This window comes from Rhinolophus sinicus, linkage group LG15 (assembly GCF_036562045.2).
Source record: "Rhinolophus sinicus isolate RSC01 linkage group LG15, ASM3656204v1, whole genome shotgun sequence".
NCBI classification, from domain to species: Eukaryota; Metazoa; Chordata; class Mammalia; order Chiroptera; family Rhinolophidae; genus Rhinolophus; species Rhinolophus sinicus.
The window spans coordinates 16,877,480-16,902,364 of NC_133764.1; the positions used below are offsets into that span (position 1 = coordinate 16,877,480).

Here is a 24,885-nt window from a genome sequence, read left to right on the forward strand (position 1 = left end):
AATAAGTCTCTAATCATACCTGTATGGCATTCATCAGGGTGGTTCACGTGAGATAATAGTCATGAAAAGACTTTAAATTATGGAGAACCAGAGAGTGGCACAGAGGCAGTCTTCTTATTATCTTGTGGTGGATGCTGCTTGCTCTCTCCCCCATATTTAAGCACTCGTCTTAGCTTGACAGACCAAGAATATGACCAATTTCATGGAGATGAGGCACAGGACTTATTGACATCAGCCTAAGATTTACTCCTTTTTGCCACTTACTGGTTATGATATCGTGGACAATATTTATTCATCTAATATCTACCGAGCATCTTCTGCATGACTGTCGCTATGCACAGTCTTGCCCTACAGAGCTTATGGTCTAGGAAGGGAGACAGTAGATCTTGGAGAGCTGAGTTTCCATCATCATTGATCTCCCTGGTACCTAGTTTAGTTACACTCAGCGAGTAGTATCTATGTGTATCTTGGGCTTTTTGATGTTTTTCCAAACCATTAACACAAAGGTTTTCAATCTTAACTGCTTATCAGTTATTTATGGAGCTTTTTAAATGTACGATTCTTGGGCTCTACATGTCATGGTGTGCTGGTAAATGTTTAAAAACCTGTTTTCTGGGTGGGAGTTGATTTTATAGCATTGGCTGATTTCCCTGCTAAATACTCCCTCCATGACCAATTTCAAGCTACCAACATTTTTGACTCTCACACGATTCATAAAAATCTACCAATTAGCTCTCATGAGCCTGTACAAACCAACTCCAGCACACCATTGCCCCACCTCAGGACTAAGGAATAAAAATCTGTAGGAATGAGACCTAGAGACTTTCGTTATTTAAAAAGTTCTGAAGGGAGCCAGAATTAAGAACCAGTGACTCATGAAGATTTTCTATTGCATGCTTGTCAGATGTGACAGGTTCAGCACACAGTAAGACTTGTTTGCTTTTTAAAACCAAGTAGCCTCAAGAAGTTGCATGTCTGGTGATAGAAAAGACAATATAGCAACTCTGAAATTATTGCAAGTGGGTGAGTTAAATTGCACATACTACCTAAGTTTTTAAGGTGGAATAAGGATTGTAGACAAAAGACAACCAGTGACAGCTCTCAATTGTAACTGAGAAACAAAATTAGGTAATGCCACAAGAAAGATACACAGTAACTTGTCAGGTTTGGAGAGAAATAGAATATCAGTCAAGTGATAAAAGAAATGTCATAAACTGCTGGCTTTGGAACCAGCTTTGAAGGCTGGGGAAGGACATAGGAGAGAGGTGAGAGGTTGATGAAACAGCGTGGACAAAGGAAGTTAATAACTACTTTGAAGAATGATGAATGAGTCCACTTGGTTTGGAGCATACGAAAAGTGTAAACAATTTTGAACAAGTTTTGGGAAAGTAGTGCTTAACACCTGTCTAACCTACTGTTTTTCAAGGCTGGCAACATTTCCCTCCCCTCCAGCTTACTCCTCAGTAGATATGACTTGGATGCTTACATTTTTTCAAACATCTTTTAGCAACTTACTTTTATGCTTAGGTATTAAGTTAGATTAGTAAGAATGCATTAATCTTTCCATTCATTTAATGGTTCCTGAATACCCTAACACTAAATGCACATGTAGAATGCACATCTCACACTATATTGCTTGTAGGTCAAATTTTTCTTAAGAACATCAAGAAATTATACTCTTTAAATAAAAATTGTTTGACAATGGGACTCTGGGATATTTTTTTAAAAGCCAACAAACATGCATTTAGTCATTTAATTAATTAGTTCTCCTCCTTACCCATCAGAAATTATTCTGCTCACTAAGAAGAAACTGAAAACTATCTCTATACTTTCTCCTGATCATTTCTAGTGTTCTGAGCAGGTCAACTATTTGGCATTTTTTACTAACACTGTGTGACGTTACTTGACAAGGTAGATGGTTATAGCTGGTGTGTGGTACACTTGTTAGAACAGAATGGTAAACATTCTACCTTTAGCTACCATTTGTTTAAATGCACTATTCAAAATAATTATTACCTATAATCACTCTTATTGAATAAGGAATGTTGTATCTTTATATTTTTGGCAGTGAGTTCTTTTGAAATAAATACAATTGAACATTTTGTTCATTTCTTTTAATCCATTTTACCCTAAGGCCTACAGTGCCTTAATATACTGAGGTTTTGGGGTTTTTTTAAGTTGTTTTTTTTTTCCAAGAAGATGAAGGAGAAGCAAATCATTCACTGGCCTATTATAATATTAATCCGGAAAGAAAGAAAAAAGTTATTTGGAGATCTGATGTTAGAAACACTTCTCTGATTTGCTTCCCCCTCCCCTTTGGTGGCAAAGGAATTTTCCACTCTTGACACTGTTTGAAGTGTAGACATCACAGAAGAACGGTGAAAAAGCATATTGTTTTATAATAAGCCATGAAAAGAGATATGCTTTCTTCTGTAGCTCCTTCCCTACCCCTCCGTTGGGATATAAATATCAAAGTCAGATTCTTAGTTTGGAGGCAGCTGGTTATAGCAGAAAGATAGACCTGAGTTCAAATCCTGACTACACCAAAAATTGGCTTTGGGACCTTGAGCAAGTCCTATAGGATAGTGGTACACATTAAATAAAGTAACATAAAGTTACTTGGCCCATAGTGATGCTCAGTAAATGTTAGTTCACCTTTGTAGATGTAACTGGTTTTGGCTGTTTGTGCCCTCTAAGAAAGTTATCAGGGGTGTTTTTGCTTTTTACTGTTCTGCATACTCTCATCACAATTCTTATTGGTAGAAAAATCCACCAAAGAGCCGAAAATAATTTGAATTATCCCTCTTTTGGTCTGCTTACTTAGATGTGAGGGGAAGAGCATGAAGCTAGTAATGACCCATAACCATAAAAAGGTGCTCAACCTTATTAATAATCAAGGCAAAGCAAATTAAGATGATAATGAGATTAAACACTAGAGTGCCAAAAAATGGAAACATCTGATGATTCCAAGTGTTGGCTAGGATTTAGATCAATTAAAACTCTCCTTCCTAGTGGGAGTATAAATTGGCACAACCACTTTGGAACATAATTTGGCACTAACTTGTAAACTTGAGCCTGTATTTATGACTCTGTAATTCCTCTCCTAGGTACATGTCCTAGACCAAAAAACATGTACAGGAATGTTTGGTTGATGTCTGAAAAATTGGAAATAATTCTGTCTAAGTAGAATATATAAGCTTTAATATAGTCATATAATGCAATCTTTTACACCAGTAAAAATGAATGAACCATAGCTATGTGTAATAAGTGATGAATCTTGTTAGTATAATATTTAGTTTTAAAAAAGCATATTGGGAAGACTACCTACAGTATAATATAATTTTAAAGCCCCCAGACAATCAAAACTAAATAATATATTGTTTAAGAATATAGGCATATAATTTTTTAAATGGAATAAAAAATAATGCAAAGAGGTAGAACCAATATATAGATTAAAGTGAAATTCTAAAAAACATTTAAATAATACAAAAGAAGGCAGAAAGAGAGGAATAGAGGAATAAAAATGTGGGGACAGATAGAAAATAAATAGTAACATGGTGGATTCACATCGAACTATATCAGTAATTACATTAAATGTTAGTGGACTAAAGGCAAAGAATGTCACAATAGATAAAATAAAGCATGATCTAGCTATATTCTTTCTATAAGAGACGTTCTTTAAAATATAAAGAGATTGAAAAATACACCTTGCAAACAGTGAGTATAAGTCTGGAGTGGCTATATTAATGTCAGATAAAGTAGATTTCAAGGCAAATAGTCTTACTAGAAGATAAAGCAATCTTGAAAAAGAAGAATCAAGTTAAAGGATTTATACTTCCTTCAAAACTTACTATAAACTACAATAATCAAGAGAGTGTGGTAGTGACGTAAAGGTTGACAAATAGATGCATGGGAACAATAATGAACCCGGAAGTAAACCTCACTTACACTGTCACATGATGTTTTACAAAGGAGCCAAGTAATCCAGTGAGGAAAGGAAAGTCTTTTCAACAAATGGTGCTTGAAAACTGGATATCCATATGGGAAAAAAAAAATGAACCTTCATTCCTACCTCATACCATGTACAAACTGGGCAACAGTGATGAGAGAACAAATATAAAATGGCAGGGAGCAAATCTGAAGAAAAAGTTAATACCTAAGGATCATTAATTCTCTCAACTTTTCTTACTTTTCCTTCATGTTACTATTCTTGTCTCCATGAAGAGCTGTGTAATACCTTGTTTCTCATGTGTTTGTCTTGTTCTTTTGTTGTTTTTGGTTTATATACCACATGTCAGTGAAATCACATGGGTCTCTGCTTTTTCTGTCTGACTTATTTCACTTAGCATTATACTCTCAAGATCCATCCATGTTGTCACAAATATTCCTATATCATCTTTTCTTACCACCGAATAGTATTCCATTGTGTATATATACCACATCTTCTTTATCCATTCATCTATCGAAGGACATTTTGTTGTTTCCATGTCTTGGCCACTGTGAACAAAGCTGCAATGAACATTGGAGCACACGTGTCTTTATCTCTAAATGTTTTCAGATTTTTTTGGGTAGATACCCAGGAGAGGGATTGCTGGGTCATATGGTAATTCTATTTGTAACTTTTGGAGGAACCTCCACATGGCCTTCCATAGTGGCTGCACCAGTCTGCATTCCCACCAACAGTGTATGAGGGTTCCGTTTTCTCCACAGCCTCTCCAACACTTGTTACTATTTGTCTTGTTGATGATAGCCATTCTGACTGGGGTGAGGTGATATCTCATTGTGGTTTTTATTTGCATTTCTCTGATCATTAGTGATGTTGAGCATTTTTTCATATGTCTATTTGCCATTTGTATGTCCTCTTTGGAGAAATGTCTCTTCAGGTCCTCTGCCCATTTTCAATTGAGTTGTTTGTTTTTTTGTTGTTGAGTTGCATGAGTTCCTTGTATATTTTGGATATTAGCTCCTTATCGGAGGCACTGTTTGCAAAAATCTTCACCCATTCAGTTGGTGGCCTCTTTATTTTGTCGATGGTTTCTTTTGCTGTGCAGAAGCTTTTAAGTTTCATATAGTCCCATTTGTTTATTTTATCTTTTACTTCCCTTGCCTTTGGAGTCAAATTCATAAAATGCTCTTTGAACCCAAGGTCCATAAGTTTAGTATCTATGTTTTCTTCTATGCAGTTTATTGTGTCAGGTCTTACGCTTAAGTCTTTGATCCATTTTGAGTTAATTTTGGTACATGGTGACAAATAGCAGTCCTGTTTAATTCTTTTGCACATGGCTATCCAATTCTCCCAGCACCATTTATTGAAGAGGCTGTCTTTTCTCCATTGTATATTTTTTGCTTCTTTGTCAAAAATTATCTGTCCATATTTGTGTGGTTTTATTTCTGGGTTCTCAATTCTATTCCATTGGTCTATGTATCTGTTTTTCTGCCAATATCATGCTGTTTTGATTATTGTAGCCCTGTAGTACAAGCTAAAATCAGGAAGTGTGATACCTCCAGTATTGTTCTTTTTTCTTAAGATTGCTTTCGCTATTCAGGGTCTTTTGTGGTTCCAAACAAATCTGATGGTTTTTTGTAAGAGCTGTGTAATATCTTAACATATAATAATTCTTAGCCTGGGCCAGGGAGTAAATGATATGCTTTTTCAGTGTTTTGGGAGGCAGTAGTTTATGTTTTAATTCTAGCTTCACCATATGAGATTCCTTGGGCAACTTATTTGTTCTTTGTGAATTTCAGTTTTTTCATCTATAAAATATTTATATTTCATTGGGTCTAAATTGCCATGAGTTATAGCACGCTCAGTTATGTTATATGCCACTAAGAAAAACTGAATATTGCAATTAAACTATGATTCAGTGATTTATCACATTGACTTCTCCTAAGTTATGTGTGTATGTTAGAATCAGTGGAAAAGATGGTACCCTCAACCTTCTGCGTTTATAAGGAATAAGTAGCACAATGTGCTTAAATGCTGAGCACGGCAGCTGACACGTTATAAATACTCAGTAAGTAGAAGCCGTTATGTGGATGGTGATGGGATTGGTGAGTTGAGCATGAGCATTCCGTGAAGTCGTGTTCATCTTTTAGGTTGTTCTTTGGGGATCAGAATCACAAATAGGTCATTTTGATGAGATTTGGTGGTGGAGGTCAGAATGCACACTCATTTTGAATTTGAAGTCGCATACCGATCATATAACAATATACGAAACAATAATATAGCATCTTCAGTTTGTTTTTAGAGGTAATTCTTTTCATTATTGGCCTTTTGTTATCAATGAAATTTGCTTGTAGATTATTGTTGAAGTTTCCTCCAGGAATAAATTTTTTTGATACATGTCAACCTCCTGGGTTGGTTGAAGTCACTTTTTATGGTCAGAATTTAGTTCACATGCACAGCATGAGTGAGCTATTCCTACATGTAAAGCTTAGTAAAATTGCCTTGTTGATATTACGATGTGAGACCTCAGGTTGTAACTTATTCTCATTTTCTTGTCTGTACAGGAGGCAGACAGTGGTGAGGAGGAATGCCGGTCACAGCCCAGGAGGTATGTTTGTTCATTATATCCTATTGCATTTCTGTAGTTAATGTTTTTTCTCTAATTTTGTCTCAGTCTTGTCATATTAGCTTATCTCTGTTTTTCTAATTTGCTTAATTGGTCTCTCAAAATGGGATTGCTTTACAAATCCAGTTACTGACTCAGGAAGATTTTAAATGGTAGATTGCATTATGTTGTGTACCTGAAACTAATACAATTTTGTATGTCAGTTATACCCCAATAACTACATAAATGCATTAAGTAAAATACGTGAAATGGTAGGTTACCTTTTAAAAAATGCATAAAGGCCAGTATTGGCCCAGTTTTGACCCAAGTCTCCAGAACTACTTGGAAAATAAAAAGGCAAATTTTTCTTACCTTTTGGGAAAATATCAATTGAAGAACATTTCAGCCTTCAGTTTTGTGCTTATGTTTGTCATTCAGTTTGATAGATTTTGTAATTCTTACAGATTAGTTAATATTTCACTTCCTAAATACAAGGATATAGTGAGTAACTTACCCAGTCCTTTGAAATACAATGAAACATTTTTTCTCCCTCTCATGGAATAGCGGGCATGTTGTTATCAGGGTACCAATACCTGCTGCCATTAAATGAAAGAGAGACATCTAGGAAGTGTATAGCATTTCTGTAATCTCTTTTAAGTGGTTTTTAAATCAACTCCCTCCCATAAGATACAGTTCTGTTAAATTCTAGATGGTCATTTAAATGTTGCCGTGCTTGTATCCTCTGAACTCAATCACATGAGCCAGTCTGGATGATACAGAGAAAAGATATAATAAGCATGCTTATTGTGGAGAAACTGGCTAAAGGAAATGCTTCCTTAATGATGAATTATCAGGTATTTGTTGATATATACCTCACTCTTGTAAACTACAACTGAATATAAAAATAGTTCCTTTTCATCAGTAACTAAGGTTATTGGCAATATTTTTCCTGTCTTGGTTATCACAAACATTTTGGCTTACAGCTGAATTTTTCACTGTCTCTTAGGGAAGATCTGACAGTGAAGTGTCATTCTTTTGCATAGAGCTAAGAGATGGGAACCAGAAGAAATTTTAGTTGCATGCTTACCAGAGGCATCACTACCTTATTCCCATCAGAATGAAAAAGGATTCCAAAGGATTCTTAAAATTTCTAGTAGATCAGATTTAAAGATCTCTGGGTTAATTTTAAGCTTTACATATTGACTTGGCATCTACTGGGATAATTGTTCCAAAAAATTACATAATGATGAGGTCAGTGAAGTTATTCTCTTATTCACAGCGCTGAATTGTCAAGCCATTTAGACCCGTTTTTAAAGTTGTTGGCAATAAATCATTAATATGAGTAGCAGAGGGTTTTCATAGGCTTCTTCTAGTAACAAGAAAAAGATCATTTATAGAAATAAGAAATGAAGAAAGACCTAGTAGCACCCATTGTAAAAAATCAGAATTTGGGGTAGCCTGTTAACTCGGTTGGTTAGAGTGTGGTAGTAATAACACCAAGGTTGCCGGTTCGATCCCTGCATGGGCCACTGTGAGTTGCACCCTCCTTAAAACAAGAAAGAAAGAAATCAAAATTGACTTGCCTGTTGTAATTTCTTATATTGTGTGTTTCCCAGGTTTTTTCTAAATGTAATTGCTTTAGTCTGACTCAAAGCAAAGAAACTTTGAAGTGCCAGATGAATGAATGCCCCTTGGTGTGTAAAAGGTTGATTTTTGTGTGCTTGGCTGCTACAGATTGTTCTGGCATTCTCCATCACTTACCACAGAATAAACTAGCATTGAGTTAGCGTCTTTTTATTGAGCATGCCTAAACTCATCGTGTCAATTTGTGGGTTCAGTTGTGGTTTGTAGCAGGGACTTGAATAGTAAACAGTGTATCATTAAAACCTAATGCCAGTTCCAGGTAATGAAAAAGATGCTGCATTAATGATCTCTTCGTTTAACCAAATGCTATTTATTGGGAAAGTCGTAAGTTAGATGTAATCTTTCAATATAATTAACCCAAACTATGATGTCTTTAAAAGCGAATGTTCACAGGCAATAACAAAAAATAGATAAATTAGACTAACTACATCAAGATGTAGAACTTCTGTGCATCAAAGGATACAGTCAACATAGTGGAAAGGCAACCCAGAGAATAGGAGAAAATATTTGAAAATCATAGAAGGGGTTAATGTCCAGAATGCATAAAGAACGCTTACCACTCAACAACAAAAGACATAAGCACGCTGTCTTAGTCATCTCGGTCTCTTATAACAAAATACCGCAGACTGAGTGACTTCAACAGACATTTATTTCTCACAGTTCTTGAGGCTGGGAAGTCTAAGATCAAGGTGCTGGCAGATTCGGTTCCTGGTGAGAGCCCTCTTCTTGGCAGCTGCCTTCTTGCTGTGTCCTCACATGATTGTCAGTGAGAGGGTGCTCTGGTCTCTTCCTCTTTTTATAAGGCCACTAACCTATTGTGGGGCCCACCTTCATGACATCACCTAACCTCAATCATCTACCAAAGACCCCCATCTCCAAATGCCATCACATTGGAAGTTAGGGCTTCAACATATGGAATTGGGGGTGACACACAAACATTCAGACTATAGCTCTCCACCCCCCGCCCTTCATCCCATCTCAGCAGCCTCCAAAGTCTTAAATCATTCTAGCATCAACTCTAAAGTCCAAAGTCTCTTCTAACTATCATCTAAATCAGATGTGGGTGAGACTCGGGGCAAAATTCTTCTCCACCTATGAACCTGTGAAACCACTTAAGTTATGCACTTCAAAATACAATGGTAGGATAGGCACAGAATAGTCATTCCCATTCCAAAAGGGAGAAACAGGAAAGAAAGAAGAGGCTAGAGGCCCCAAGTAAGTCCAAAATTTAGCGAGGCAAACTCCATTAACTCTTAAGACTCAAGAATAATTCTCTTTGGTTTGGTACTTTGCTTTCTGGACTCACTGGGGCCGTAATCCTTTTTTCAGGACGCACCAGAGTTGTGGTGTCATCCCCGAGGGGCAGCCCTGCCCTTTGGCTCCCCTGGAGCGCTACCCATGCTGGTTCTCCAAGGGTTGACCCACATGGCACTCTGCCCGGCAGTGGTCCTGCCCTTTGAAACCGAGGTGGAGGCAGCCTGGTCCCTCGACGCTTGCACTCTAGGCAGTAGCCCTAAGGGTAGCAGGACCTCCTTTGGACCCCTTTGGGGTCCGTCTTCCTTTTACTTGAAGGGTAATGCATGTTCACACGTCCTTCATTTTGAATCATTCTCTGCTTGCTTTAGTCTCAGCTGGCAGTTCTTCTGCTGGTAAAATCCCATCTCTATTTCTGGCTTCTATAGAGATGGCCGATTCGTTCTGTGGTTCACACCCACATTCATCTCCTCACCAAGTGGTCGCTCTTCTGAACACGCTCTCATTTTTCGCGATATGGACAGGCTGGAATTTGCCAAGTTTTTAAGTTCTTTCTTCCTTTTTGTTTTACAACTCCTCCTTCAATTCATTTCTCTCTTCTCCTATTTTACTATAAGCAGTCAGGAGGAACTGGGCTACTGCTTCAACACTTTGCTTAGAAATTTCCAGAGCTAAATATCCAGTTTCACTGCTCACAACTTCTACTTTCCACAAGACTAGAACAGGAACACAATTCAGCCAAGTCCTTTGCTACTTTATAACAAGGATTGCCTTTCCTCTAATGTTTAGTAACGTGTCCGTCTGAGACCTCATCAGAATGACCTTTACCACCCACATTTTTACCAACATACTACTCATGATTATTATGTATTCTCTAAGAAGATGGAGGGCTTTTTCTCCAGCTCTCCTATTTTCTTTCTGAGCTCTCACAAGAATTGCCTTTTAACACTCCTTTCATGGCAATCTCAGCTTTTCTAACACGCACGTCAAAACTCTTCCAGTCTCTACTCTATTACCTAGTTCTAAAGTTGCTTTTACATTTTTAGGTATATGCTATAGTAGCACCCTACTTCTCAATACCAAAACCTGTATTAGTCAGGGTTTTCCGGAGAACCAGGATTAATGGGAAATATATAGATAGGTAGATTTATTATAAGGAATTGGTTTATACAATTATGCAAGGTTAGAAGGACCAAGATCTGTAAGTTGGAGGCCCAGGAGAGCTGATGGCATAACTTCCAGTCTGAGTCTCAATCTGAAGTCAGGAGAAGACCAATGTCTTGGCTCAAAGACAGGCAGAGAGAGCAAATTCTTCCTTTCTCAGTCTTTTGTTCTATTCAGGCCTGCAATGTGGAATAGTGAAGCCCACCCACATTGGAGAGGGCAATCTGCTTTACTCAGGCTACTGATTCAAATGTTAATCTCATGCAGAAACCCCCTCAGAGACATAATGTTTAATCAAATATCTGGGCACCCTGTGGCCCAGTCAGGTTGACACATAAAATTAACCATTACACAACCTCAATTAAAAAGGGCAAAGAACTTGAATAGACATTTCTCCAAAGAAGACAAACAAATGGCCAATAAGCACATGAAGAGATGCTCAACATCACTAATCATTAGGGAAATGCACATCAAAATAATGAAATACCACCTCACACTCATTAGAATGTCCAGTATCAAAAAAAAAAAACAATGAAAAACAACAGAAAATAACAAGTGTTGGTGAGGATGTAGAGAACTTGAAATCCCTGTGCACTCTTGGTAGAAATGCAAAAGGGTACAGTATGGCAGGTCCTCAAAAAATTAAAAATAGAATTATGATATGCAGCAATTCCACTTCTGGGTATACACCCAAAAGAATTAAAAGTGGGGTCTCAAGAAATTTGTACACTCATGTTCACTGCAGCACTATTCACAATAGCCAAGTGTCCATTAACAGATGAATGGATAAACAAAACGTGACATATGCTTACAATAGAATATTATTCAGCCTTAAGAAGGAAGGAAATTCTGATACATGCTACAACATGGGTAAATCTTGAGGACACTATGCTAAGTGAAATAAGCCAGTCACAAACGGACACATATTTTATGATGTCCCTTATATGAGGTACCTATAGTAGTGAAATTCTCAGAGATGGAAAGTAGAATGTTGGTTGCCAAGGGTTGGGGGAAGGGGAGGATGAGGAGTTATTGTTTAACGGGTACAGAGTTTCAGGTTTGGAAGAGAATAAAGTTCTAGATCTGGATGGTGGTAATAGGTACACAACAGTATGAATGTATTTAAAGCCACTGTCCACTTAAAAATGCTTAAAATGGCAAATTCTATGTTATGTGTATTTTACTACAGTTAAAAAACAAACAAGCCCCTTTTATGTCATTTAAATTCTGGCAATACTTTGTCTTTATAAGAAGAAGAGGCCTGAAAAGATAACATGATTATAGAACTAAAAATCAAGTTGTGTATTATTACTTTTTTGGTGAAAAAATAAATGGATGAAATTCAATGCTAATCTTCCCTTTGCATATTTATGAACTCAGAGCTTTTCTTCTTCTTGTGTGATGTCCCACTGTGCTGACTGGGGAACAGCCAAGGAGGGAACTATAAAACTGAACCATAAAACACGCCAACATTAAATCATTTCGACTTATAAACAGCTATCTTATGGCATATGAGTCATCTTATAAAATTGTAAGATAAGTAAAAAATAAACAAAACAAATATGCCAGTAAAATAAAATTTTGAAATTCTAAGACATCTTTTTTAAGATGAATAGCTGTGGTAGGAAACAAAGTACTTTAGATCTAAATTTAGAAATTAAATATTTTAATTACAGTAGAATTCTTTCATTCCTGTGTATACCAACTCTAACCTAAGAATTGTATAAAGAGAAAAGGAATGACTTTTAGGAAATTGGCTTTGGGGTCAGCAAATCCAATACTGACCCCAGTTGGCTTTGGGGTCAGTATTGTAAAATAACATAGTTTCAAAGATCTGGGAGAAATTTTTGTTTGTTTGTTTGTTTTTTAAGACAAAGGAATGCCTAAGCCTTTCAGGACAATTTTTATGTTTTTACCCTTCAACTCAAGCAATACATATAATATTTGTTGCCAGTTTTTATTTTTTCAGTAACTCAATATGAAGGTTTTTCATGTTCACCCCAAAATCTCTCTTGTTTTTAAGCCTAGTTTCTTCCTCTTTAGTCTTTCACATACATAAAGAATTACTCACCATTTATTGAAAAAGTTCTTCACCCTTGAAAACATATTTATTTTCCCCGAGGTACTTCCAAACTAGCAATGAAAACAAAGTTTTCAGCAGATAGGGAAGAGAGACGGCAATGCGGACCAGTGGAGTCTCAGAAAATCCCTTGGAAGAGCCAGGTCTTGAATGCGTGGGATTTAGATAGGAGAACAGAAGAAGAGCATTCCAAATATAGAAGGATGGGGAGAGGGGAAGGAAATCCTCAGAAGTCTGGAAGTAGGCGCTGATGTGTTTCGAGGACAATAAGAAGATAATTGTCTGTATCTTAAAAGCAGAGGAGTTTTGACAGCCAGAAAAGAGTATGAGAAGAGACGGACAACTTTCCAGGAAGCTGTTGTGGGCAAATGGGTAGAGGTAGGCGATCCCCTCCCCAGGATCTGACAGCAGCATGAGGGCAGGGACTGTCTTTTATCTCAGTATCCACAGCAATCACATGTAGTTGGCACTTAGTAAGTGCTTGTGGAATGAATAAGTGAGAAGAGAAGACTATTGGTATCTTTACTATAAGTGAATCAGGGCATGTCTTTGTGAAAGATACAGTTTCACAATAGCACTGTGTTACTAATTCATTCAATTTGTGGAAAAGTATTTCCTCTAGATCTCTGTCTCCAGTACCTCATCAAGTTTGCTGTCTCTTGTATTTGCTCTGTTTATTTTTTACTTTTGAGATGGGACTTTATTTAACTTCAGCCTATTTGGTGAAATAATTTTTGTATGGATTTAAGTACCATCATGACAATAAATATACTGTATTGCCCATATTTTTGGCTGTGAAAAGAGGACTGATATACTTCTACCTCAGTATACGAGTATGTTTTAGTTAAAGAATGTGTTAACCTAGAGAATACTTTACTGTCAAAACTGAAACTCTGTACTCACTAATAATAATTCTCCACCCTCCCCTTTCCCCAGCCCTTGGCAACCAACATTCCACTTTCCATCTCTGAGAAGGTGACTACTATAGGTACTTCATATAAGGGAATGATAAAATATGTGTCCTTTTGTGACTGGCTTATTTCACTTAGCGTAGAGTCCTCAAGGGTCATCCATGGTGTAGCATGTATCAGAATTTCCTCCCTTTTAAAGCAGAATAATATTCCATTGTATGTATATGCCACATTTTGTTTATCCATTCATCTATTAATGCACATTTGGGTTGCTTCCTATTGTGAATAGTGTTGCTACGAACATGGGTGTACACATTTCTCGAGACCCTGCTTTTAATTGGATACATACCTAGAGGTGGATCATATGGTAATTCTATCTTTAATGTTTTTAGGATCTGTCATACTGTACCCTTTTACATTCCCGCCACCAGTGCACCAAGGTTTAAAGTTGTTCACATCCTCACCAACTTGTTATTTTCTGTCTTTGGCTAATGGACATCCAAATGATTGTGCGGTGGTATCTCATTGATAAAAAAGTAGGAAGTGGAAAAGAAGAAAAGTCCGCTGTAAATATGAGCTGACAATTTAATCCATATATATATATATTTTAGTTTCAGGTGTACAAAGCAATATAATTAGGCATTTACACCCCTCACAAAGTGATAACCCCCCCAATCTACTACCCCTCTGACATCATATACGAGCTGTTACAATACTATTGACTATATTCCCTATGCTGTACTTTACATCCCGTAAATTATGCACATACATAATTGACATTCAATATTATTATATTAATACTTCAGCTTCAGGTGTATAGCACAGTGGTCAGGCATCTACACAGTCTATGAAGTGATCCCTTAATATATTTTATCGTTTTATTTTTTAATTTTCAAAAATCTCATACAGAAACTAGCTTCAAATGCAGCACAAAGAACTTTTGTTTCTTGAGACATTTGATAAGATGTTCTATCAGCTTGCCTTTCTGTTTTAAGAAATAGAATGATGAAATCAACATTTCAGGGAGAAGCCAAATATTTATTTAGGTTATAACAATATATATGTGTGTGTGATTGATTAATTTACAAAAGATATTTCCATGTATTAAAAACTGGTTCTAACTGACTACACCGAAACTGTATATCTTTTGCTGTTGGTCCTTCTGAAGTTTAAATCTCCACCTCCCATCCTGTGGATAACTCCTCTCTGCAAAGAACTATTAGCTGTTTATAAACATTTGGGTGTGGCCACCAGGGGGTGGAAGTGAGCTGTCCTCTTATTCTCATGTTCTGCCACTGTATGAAGTAGCTCCTTTAAATTGGTAAGTGTACACTTTTAAAGGCTCTTTTCCTAGCCACTTGACAGGAATAAGAATTTTCATTTCACTGAAGTACTCTTTATTTCTGAAGAATGTATTCACAGACTGTCTTTTATATTTACCTGGCATTTTCTGCTTCTGGTAGCTATAAAAAGCATTCTTAAATTTGATTGGAAAAGGAAATCTAATTATTGCAGCCATAATGAAATTAGGTATATCTTTTAATGCTAGGTAAATAATCTTACTTCCCACCCACCCCAGATGTTATTCTTCATGTGTAAACAAGCAAACAAACAAAAAGTAAAGTAAATTTTCCTTCAATTCTTGACCTTGCCAAACTAAGTTTTGGACAGGTTGTTGTCTTGTATTATAAAAACCCAAAGACAATAGGTGGCCGGATGGCTCAGTTGATTAAAGCACAAGCTCTGAACAACAGGGTTGCTGGTTCGATTCCCACATGGGCCAGTGAGTTGCACCCTCCACAAGTAGATTGAAGACAACGAGCTGCAGCTGAGCCTCCGGAGGGGCGGCCGGATGGCTCAGTTGGTTAGAGCACAAGCTCTCAACAACAAGGTTGCCGGTTCAATTCCTGCCTGGGATGGTGGGCTGCGCCCCCTGCAACTAAAGATTGAAAACAGCAACTGGACTTGGAGCTGAACTGCGCCCTCCACAACTAGATTGAAGGAAAACAACTTGGAGCTGATGGGCCCTGGAGAAACACACTGTTCCCCAATAAAATTTAAAAAAAAAAACAACCAAAGACTAATAAAGTATCAAATACCTATCACTGCTGGCAGAGGATTCTGAGAAGATGATGGAGTAGGAAACATCAGGAATCTGTCTTCCTACCTAGACAGCAACTGCACTGGCAGAATCTGTCTGATGTAACTATTTTGGAACTCTGGAATTTATTGAAGGCTTGCAACTTCCAGGGGAAGACTTAGAAGGTAAACTGTGGTCAATTTCAGCCCTTAGCTCTTAGCAGATATGCATCTTCCCATTTTCAGCCCATGGCAGGCAGTTGTGCATGTGTTCCTGGAGCTTCTGGAAGACATGAGCAAAAAGGACCTTATCCTCCATATATCAAGGATCTGTGCTCTGATGGTTGATTGCTGCTTCTGATCACAGAGGTGCAAATAAAAAGGGAGGCAGCCATTGTTGAACCTTTTCCCATTGTTTGTTGCAAGACCCTCTCCCTCTAAGTGACTTCCCGACATTTAAAGGGCTGCCACCCTTTTTTCCTCCCTTTCATTTTTGCTTTTCCCCCTTTTGGGAGCCAGATATTAAAGACTGTGACTTTTAAAAATGATTGCGTATGGGGGGATAATTAGAAAGTGACCATGCATACTTAGGGAAAGGCTCAGAAACAACCTTAAGTTTACACCTCAGTCTGATCTGTGGCACAGAGATAACTACAACAATTTAAAAAACAAACACACACACAAAAGACAATAACAAAAAATAACAAATCCTGGGGAAAATGGAGAATCTGATTTCCAAAGTTACCACATTATTAGTTTCAATGTCCAATGTTCAACAGAAAGTCACAAGGCATATAAAGAAGCAGGAAAGTATGACTCATTCAAAGGGAAGAAATACATCAACAGAAACTGTCCTTGAAAAAGACCTAATGGCATATATACTATATAAAGATTTTAAAACAACTGTGTTAAAGATGTTAAAAGAACTAAAAGAAGATGTAAAGAAAGTCAAGAAAACGATGTGAACAAAATGAAAATATTACTAAAGAGAAAACTTAAAAAGAAACCGAAAAGAACTTCTGGAGCTGAAAAGTACAATAATTGAAATGAAAAAGTCCCTAGATGGATTCAAAGGCAGATTTGAGCAGACAGAAGAATGGATCATCAAACTTGAAGACAGTACAATGGAAATTATCAAGTCTGAGGAACAGAAAGAAAAAAAGACTGAAGAAAAGCAAACCGAGCCTAAAGGACCTATGGGATACCATTAAGAGGACCAACATACACATTATGGAAGTTCCAGAATGAGGAGAGAGAAAGAGGCAGAGAGAATATTTGAAGAAATAATGGCTAAAAACTTCTCAAATTTGATGAAAGACGTAAATATAAATGTCCAAGAAGCTCAATAAACTCCAAGTAAGATGAACTCAAGGAGACCCACACTAAGACACATTATATTCAAACTTTCAAAAGACAAAGAAGGAATCTTGAAAACAGCAAGAGAAAAGTGAATTGTCACATAGAAGGGATACTCAATGAAACTATGAGCAGATTTTTCATCAGAAACTTTGGCGATCAGAAGACAGTGGGCCAGTATATTCAAAAGGAAAAAAAACTATCAACCAAGAATTCTATACCTAGCAAAACTGCCTTTTAAAATTGAGAGAGAAATTAAGACATTATAGATAAACATAAGCTGAAAGAGTTGGTGACCACTAGACCTACCCTGCAAGAAATGCTTAAGGGCTTCTTGCAAGGTGAAATGAAAGGACACCAGACAGTAACTGGAAGCCATGTGGAGAAACAACGATCTCAATAAAGGTAAGTACATGGGCAATTATAAAAACTAGTATTACTGTAACAATGGTTTGTAACTGTACTTTTTTTCTATGTGATTTAAGAAACAAATACATTTAAAGAAAAAAGTCATTAATGTAAAAGCTAATGTTACTGTAACTTTGGTTTCTAACCCCAGCTCTTGATTTCTATGTAATTTAAGAGACTAGTGTATTTAAAGGAATTATTAGTTTATGTTTTGGGACACATAGTGTATAAAAATGGGACGTTGTGGAGAAGGAGCTGTAAAGGAGCAGAGCTTTTGTATGTCATTGGATCTAAGCTAGTATAAATTAAAATTAGAGTGTTACAACTTTAGGTTGTTAAATGTAACCGCCATTGGAATCACAAACACATTAGCTACAGAAAAGGAAATGAGAAATGAATTTAAACATTTCACTACAAAAAACAAAAACAAAAAAACAAACAACTAAACGCAAAAGAAGACAGTAGTACAAGAATTGAGGGACAAAAAGAATCTATAAGGCATATATAAAACAAATAGCACAATGATAGACGTGAGTCCCTCCTTATCAGTAATTACTTTAAATGTGAATGGATTAAACTCTCCAGTCAAAAGATAGAGATTGGCATAAGGGATAAAAACATGTGACCCAACTACAAGAGACTCATTTGAGATCCAAAGATACAAACAGGTTGAAAGGCAAAGGATGGAAAAATATTTCCATGCAAATAGTAACCAAAAGAGAGCAGGGTGAGTATACTACCAGTTAAAATAGACTTCAAATAAAAAAAAAAAGTTTACCAGAGACAAAGGACATTACATATTAACAAAAGATTCATTACAGCAACAAGATATAACAATTATAAACATTTATGCATCTAATGACAGACCATCAAAATGTATAAAGCAAATACTGACAGAATTGAAAGGAGAAATAGACTAAAACCAAGGGCACATCTCCCTTAAGAACTAGATACATTCTGTATGTTATAAGATCTAATGATTAAATAACTGATAATAGCATGAATTTTTAATTTTAGCCACAATCCAATATGAGGTTTCTGTACTTTTTTGAATTAAAAAAAAATCTTTCAGTAATTACAAAGTGCTATACAAATATTCTTTTTAGAGTTAATCCTTTTAAAAAGGCATTATCAGGGAGCTGCAAGAGAGAGCTGAAGCCACAGCCACTACCATCATCTGCAGTGCTCTACATGTGGATGCAGTACCTCCATGGCAACCACATAACACTCCAGGTGTACTTCTTCAGCTATGTGAGCTGCAACTTCTTGCATCCATGTCTTTCCATCCCATCAAGATCCAAAAGATTCATGCCAAAGACCACAACCCAAGCCTCAGAGATTTTGTAGCCAGTGTCACAAGACTGGTAGACACTACAATTATTGGTTCTCGAATAGAAATAAATCAAATTAGAGTGACCTTTTATTACCAACTAGGCCTTTGTATGGTGGGTCTGTAGAGCTCAACTAGAGTGTCCATCCCAGTAGGGGCTCTTACTTGGAAAGCCTTCTTCACCTGGCTCTTAGAGATCGTAGCCCTCTATTGAAACAGTTTGAGATTGATGGTGAATCCTCTGAACTAAAGACTGCAATGGGGCATGCCTCCTAGAAGTGGCAAAGTATTCTTCTTATGTTTTGTAAGGAAGGTTTTAAGACCTATTCAGCTCACAGATCCTAGATAACGTCAAAAGTATTGGAGGAATCGTGTACCCCATAGGCCTGTCATCACCTTAGATGACTGACTAAATCATGACACGCTCAAGGAGCACCTTTAACAATTTCACACTTTATTTCCACAGACCACACAAAAGGGTCCAACTCTGGGAAGTCTCTGGCTTCGGGCTCTCACTTTTTGCTAAGACCACCCGTAGAATCTTCCCCAGAGCTGAACTGGACGTCAGCCCTCAGGGCCAGGGCACAGCAGTGCTCCAAGTGATCTCAGCAGAAACTGCCAAGCTGCTGCTGGAAGGGAATCTGTAGAGGCAGATGTGTGGATTTTTTTTTTCTTGCCTTAGGTCATATAGCTACTCAGTGTTGGATCAAAATTGGAACTACTCATACTACTGCAGAACTTGTACTCTTTTTACCTTTTCTTTTTTTCAATGACAGTTGACAGTCGATGTTATATTAGTTTCAGGTGTACAGCATAGTGGTTAGACATTGATATAACTTATGAAGTGATCCTCCTATAAGTCTAGTACCCACCTGGCACCATACATAGTCATTACAATATTATTGACTCTATTCCCTATGCTGTACTTTACATCTCTGGCACTATTTTGTAACTGCCAATTGTACTTCTTACTCCCTTCGCCTTTTCCACCCAGCCTCCCACACCTCCTCCTATCTGGCAACCATCAGTTGTTCTCTGTATTTATGTGTCTGTTTTCTGTTTTGTTTGTTCATTTATATTGTTCTTTAGATTCCATATGTAAGTGAGATCATATGGTATTTGTCTTTCTCTGTCTGACTTATTTTGGCAGATGTGTAGATTCTAACCAGAGCCTGATCCTAGAAGCTGCCAGCGATCCAGTCTTCCCCTTACCATAGAGTTTTTGAGGCATTTGAAGAGCTTTTTCCAGATTGTTTAAAATTAAAACCAAAGCCTCATTGTGAAGCACTCAAGGGTAGAGATAGAGTACTGATGGCATGTGTTGGTATTACCTTACCAAACTTAGCAAATCATCAGGGGGTATTGTCTCAGCGTAAGGCCCTACTCTACAGACAAAACAATGCAGCCAAAGAAACCCAGGGAATGATTCTGAAGGCATACATCCAGGACAGGAGAGCCACTACATTAAAGACTTTTCTTTCTATCAACAACAAAAAACTCATATAAATTAAAGACAACTACATATCCAAAAAAAGACATACTCACAGGATAGTTTCACACACTCATGAAAGAGTTTTAATGGATGTGCTGTTAATCCTGCTCTAAAACTGTGTTGAATTTTATAGCTCTGTTCTATATTAATTTGGTGAATAAACTTAACAATGAAAGTTCTTAATAATTCACAGATCTCTCTCTAAGGAAGGACTTCATTTTTTCACACTCTTGCTCGTCTCCACTCTAGGCTGTTAGCTCCCAGGCATTCCTCATTTTTGCATTCCCAAGGCCCAGGCCAAGTCCTGGCAACTAATAGGTATGCATTACCTAATTGTGAAATTACTGTGCAAATAAATGATAAATGGATGAATTGAAACTAGGGAAGCTTGTGTAGCAACAGGCGTCTTGTAGCTTTAAAACTAATTCATGACCGGATGATTAACTTTTTATAGTGTTGTTATTTTCTCCCAAAATTATTTTCCCAATTAAATAAAATGTGTAATTAACTTCATTTTTAAAAAAGAAATTGCCTACAAATAAGAACCAAAGATTTGCCCATCCTTCTCCACTTCTCTACCCTCCCACTCCACCCCTCCAAATTATAATCTCACCTTCCTCCAGGAAATATTCAGGGAACTTTAAAAAATTAATAAAGTTAATATACTTTCCTTTTTGTTCACTACAAGTTATTTGTTTTGGATGAAAGGGTAAGAGGCTACTAGGAAAAGTTTGTTCTGAACACTTAATTCAGGACTGCTGAGTTCAGTTGAAGATCAAGTTTTTTTTCCGCTTTCTCTTACATTCTTATGCTTGTGGGTTTAAACAGTCTAAACTATAGGAACTCCTGATATACATGACTTTTCTTACCCTGAAACATATATACATATATATACAGAGGATGCCCCAAAAAATGTGTGTACATTTTAAGAAAGGAAAAGTATTAAAATTGTAATAATATATACTGATAACAAAAGATTAATACAAATCACATTTGACTTCTGCAATTACAAGAGATGCTCAAAGTGGTTATCATCAGTGTCCAGACACTTCTGATTACGGCGAACTACTGCTTGAGCAACGTTGACCAAAGTGTCCACTTGTACAAATTTTTTTGGCACCCCCAGTATGTGTGTGCTTGTACACTGGGTATACACAAGTATATATTTCAGGGTAAGAAAAATTACATATATATCATATATATATATTATATATATACATATATAATATATATATAATTATATATAATAGGTAATTATATTTATACATAATATATGCATTAATATAATATTAAATTATATATTAAAATATATAATTTAATTATATATATTTATATGTATAAATATATATTAACATATAACTACACATTAATATATATTTATAGATTTATATATCTAATACATGTGTTCTATATGTGTATATATGTATGTATGTATGCATCACCTGTGTGTTTTTATTTTAAAGAAAATGTATACTACAGAAAGATTTCCTATTATAATCCAAATGAACTCTCAGTTGTCACCATCATCAACTGCCATATCACTTCAACATTCATAATTAATTATCTCAAAAGAGAAATAAACCATCTAATGGAGAATTTTTGCTAAGTGAAATTAAAGAGCATTTGCTAGAACTAACATGTTGAGTGTTAGTATTATCTATGGAATGTTAGTCTTCAGAAGAGATAGTTCAAAATGTTTGCCATATTTTCATCAGTTGCTTAGATAGCAAGATTTCTGAAAAACAAAAGATTTCCCAGGTAAAAATGAAAATTTATTCCAGAGCAGCATCTGTTCTTTAAATTATGGTTAAACCGGAAATGTATAGTATATAAATGTGTATAAATTATAGGCTTACAAATATTTTCTATCATACCTGTGTAATGGCAGGGAATTAGACTATATTATTGTTCTTTCTACCTTTATTGTAATATTCTATGGATAAAAATTCAGTTCTGTTTTAGCCGTCCTGTCTAGTTAGATGAGACTCCAACTCTACAGTGTTGATTTTATATATACGAAAGGGACATCCAGCAGAGTTATACAGGGAAAAAGCAATGAACTAAGAGCAAGAAGACCTGATTTTAGTTTTGTCTCACCTCTTACAATGCCTCAATTTCCTCATCTGTAAAATGAGGGTGACATCTGCCCATCTATCCTATAGGATTGTTGAAAAAGCAAATAACATAGTTTATAGGAAAGTTTTAACAAACATTAAGCACCAAACATTACAGCAAGATGTAAAGTGGTAGTACTTTCACTAGTATTTATCTAAATTCTTTTCCATTTTATTTTACAAACTCACAGCCTAATTTCTCTAATTCTGTGTTATGACTGACACCCTTTACATCATATAGTATTAAGATCATTTACCGATGAAAAACAAGAACAAACGTTGACATACTTTAGATAGCAGTCAAGTTCTTATTTAGTACAAATGTAGTATTGAATTAGAGCTTCCCATCTCTGGGTCAGTAGGTCAAAGCTGATTCAACCTGGATGATGATTACCTAAAGTCATTGGATGCCATTTGGAAAGCCCTATTTAAAGGTAATGATTATCTTGTCATCCATTCAGTGAATTTCTATTAAGGAAAGACTCATGGACCTGTTTCTCTGGACTCACTACTATTCTACCATCCTGAGGCAGAAAGAATGTATTAGTGAACACAACTGGCAGATTATTCTGTGTTAATTATTCACTGGGAATTTCCCCAAGCTAAGCAGCCATTTGGAAAGAGAAGAAAGGACACGTTATCAGTGACCTAACCCAGCCCTAAAACAGCTGTTCTGCTGAAACACCAAACAAAAGATCAGGAAATTTAGAAATTGTTCAAAACACATAATTGGTTATGATCCACCTTTGCTTACAACAATCTTTACTCTTCAATGGAAAAATTCTCACTCATGTTCTAACAGAAATCTCTGCTTCCCTTTCACAGCGCTTCTAACACTATTGTTATACCTTATGTCTGTTCTTGCCACTTAAACTGAGGGAGGGCATGGACAATCTCTATCTTGTTCGTGATTGTATCCTTGAATTCTGGCACATAGAAGGTACTCACTAACTTTCTGTAGTAGGAATGAATAAAGAGCCATACTTTTCATCCATTCTTAGGCTTTGGGAAAAGATATTTAGCTTCTTTGAGCCCGTTCCCTCGACTGTAATAGAAACAAAAATATTTTACAGTTTTTCCATAAGGATTTGAGATATAAAGGTTAAGTGCCCATTAAAGTAATAAGCACTCAACAATTAGTAATTATTATTCATTTTGCTTTTATTCCTTTTTATCATTTTAAACTGATTTCTTCTAAAACTAGGATTATAATTTTATGTCTGTAATAAACAAATCTTTGCAGTACATATTTCAGAAACTTTCAGAATCACTACAGCCTAGTTCTTCACTCCAAAGAAAACCAGTTAATATTAAGATTAAAGCCCTTTTCAAATAAGTTAAAATATACCTGGCTGGCCAGTTAGTTTTGTTTTGTTTTGCTTAACTATCCCTCTTAAGAACTGGAAGATGTAATCAATGAAATCACTTTTAATATGCAATTGAGTTAAATGGTGATTGTCTTAGGTAGGTTGGTATGTGAATTCTACAGAATAGCAAAAGACTCTTAAATTTTAAGAAGACCAAACTTAGGGCTTTCTAGTAAAAGTATGATCTATAACATATATACATCACACACACTCTCTCTTACAAATACATTGCTGCTGCATCTTTAGCCACATAAAATATTTATAATTGATAGCCTCTGGAACATGAAAATACAGGCCTTGTAGAGGATAAGAAAGGCATATTTGGGAAGATTGCAAATAATTACATGTAAAAATATTTTGCCAATAGGAAGTTCATGTATGTTACCATTTTTAAGTTGGAGGTTTTATCTGGGGTTGAAAAGAGAAAATGGTTGTTTTTAAAAATAATAACCTGTAAGCTTGAAGTTACGTATGAAATTTCAAGTTCTTTAACTGTGATAAAGCAACCATGCAAGAGCTCAATTTTTCAGAGTACCAAATTCCACCATATAAAGCTCATTAACTGGATTCTTCCCCCACTTTCTCCCATCCCCCCAACCTACCCCATTTTGTTTGTTTTTTACATACTGTAGTTTATTTGGGGGTGTTTTGAAATCTAAATGCCGGTAGTGATGTCCGATGGGAGTAAGAACTCGCCTGGAATTGAGAAAGTGAGGATTGTTTAGCAGCATGGCCATCATAATGTAAGCTAAGAGATTGGTTGAGATTGCCAAGGGAGAGGCTTAGCCATTATTTTAACACACTTATTTCTGATTTTGCATCTCTTCTTAGACCAAAAGAATGCAGAAAATGAGCCCATATACCGTGTTTCCCTGAAAATAAGACCTAGCTGGACAATCAGCTCTAATGCGTCTTTTGGAGCGAAAATTAATATAAGACCTGGTCTTATTTAACTATAACATAATGTAATGTAATGTAATATTATGTAATACCGCGTCTTATATTAATTTTTGCTCCAAAAGGTGCGTTAGAGCTGATTGTCCGGCTAGGTCTTATTTTCAGGGAAACACAGTAGATCTCTTCATATGTCAAGCACGTGTTAAGAATGAGAAATTAAATTATCCTTAAAACACAC

General features: G+C 36.2%; 1 protein-coding gene and 1 pseudogene across 3 annotated transcripts in view; both read left to right on the forward strand.

Annotated features, from left to right (window-relative positions):
- The window catches only part of SSH2 (slingshot protein phosphatase 2), a 232,578-nt gene that overhangs the window by 95,466 nt on the left and 112,227 nt on the right, over positions 1-24,885 (forward strand). For all 3 annotated transcript variants that reach the window (XM_074320331.1, XM_019739497.2, XM_019739499.2), the window contains one exon: positions 6,511-6,554. In XM_074320331.1, coding sequence (XP_074176432.1) covers positions 6,511-6,554 — 44 coding nt within the window. The remainder of the gene's footprint in view (positions 1-6,510; positions 6,555-24,885) is intronic.
- Positions 18,568-19,884, forward strand: LOC109451308 (RNA 3'-terminal phosphate cyclase-like protein; annotated as a pseudogene).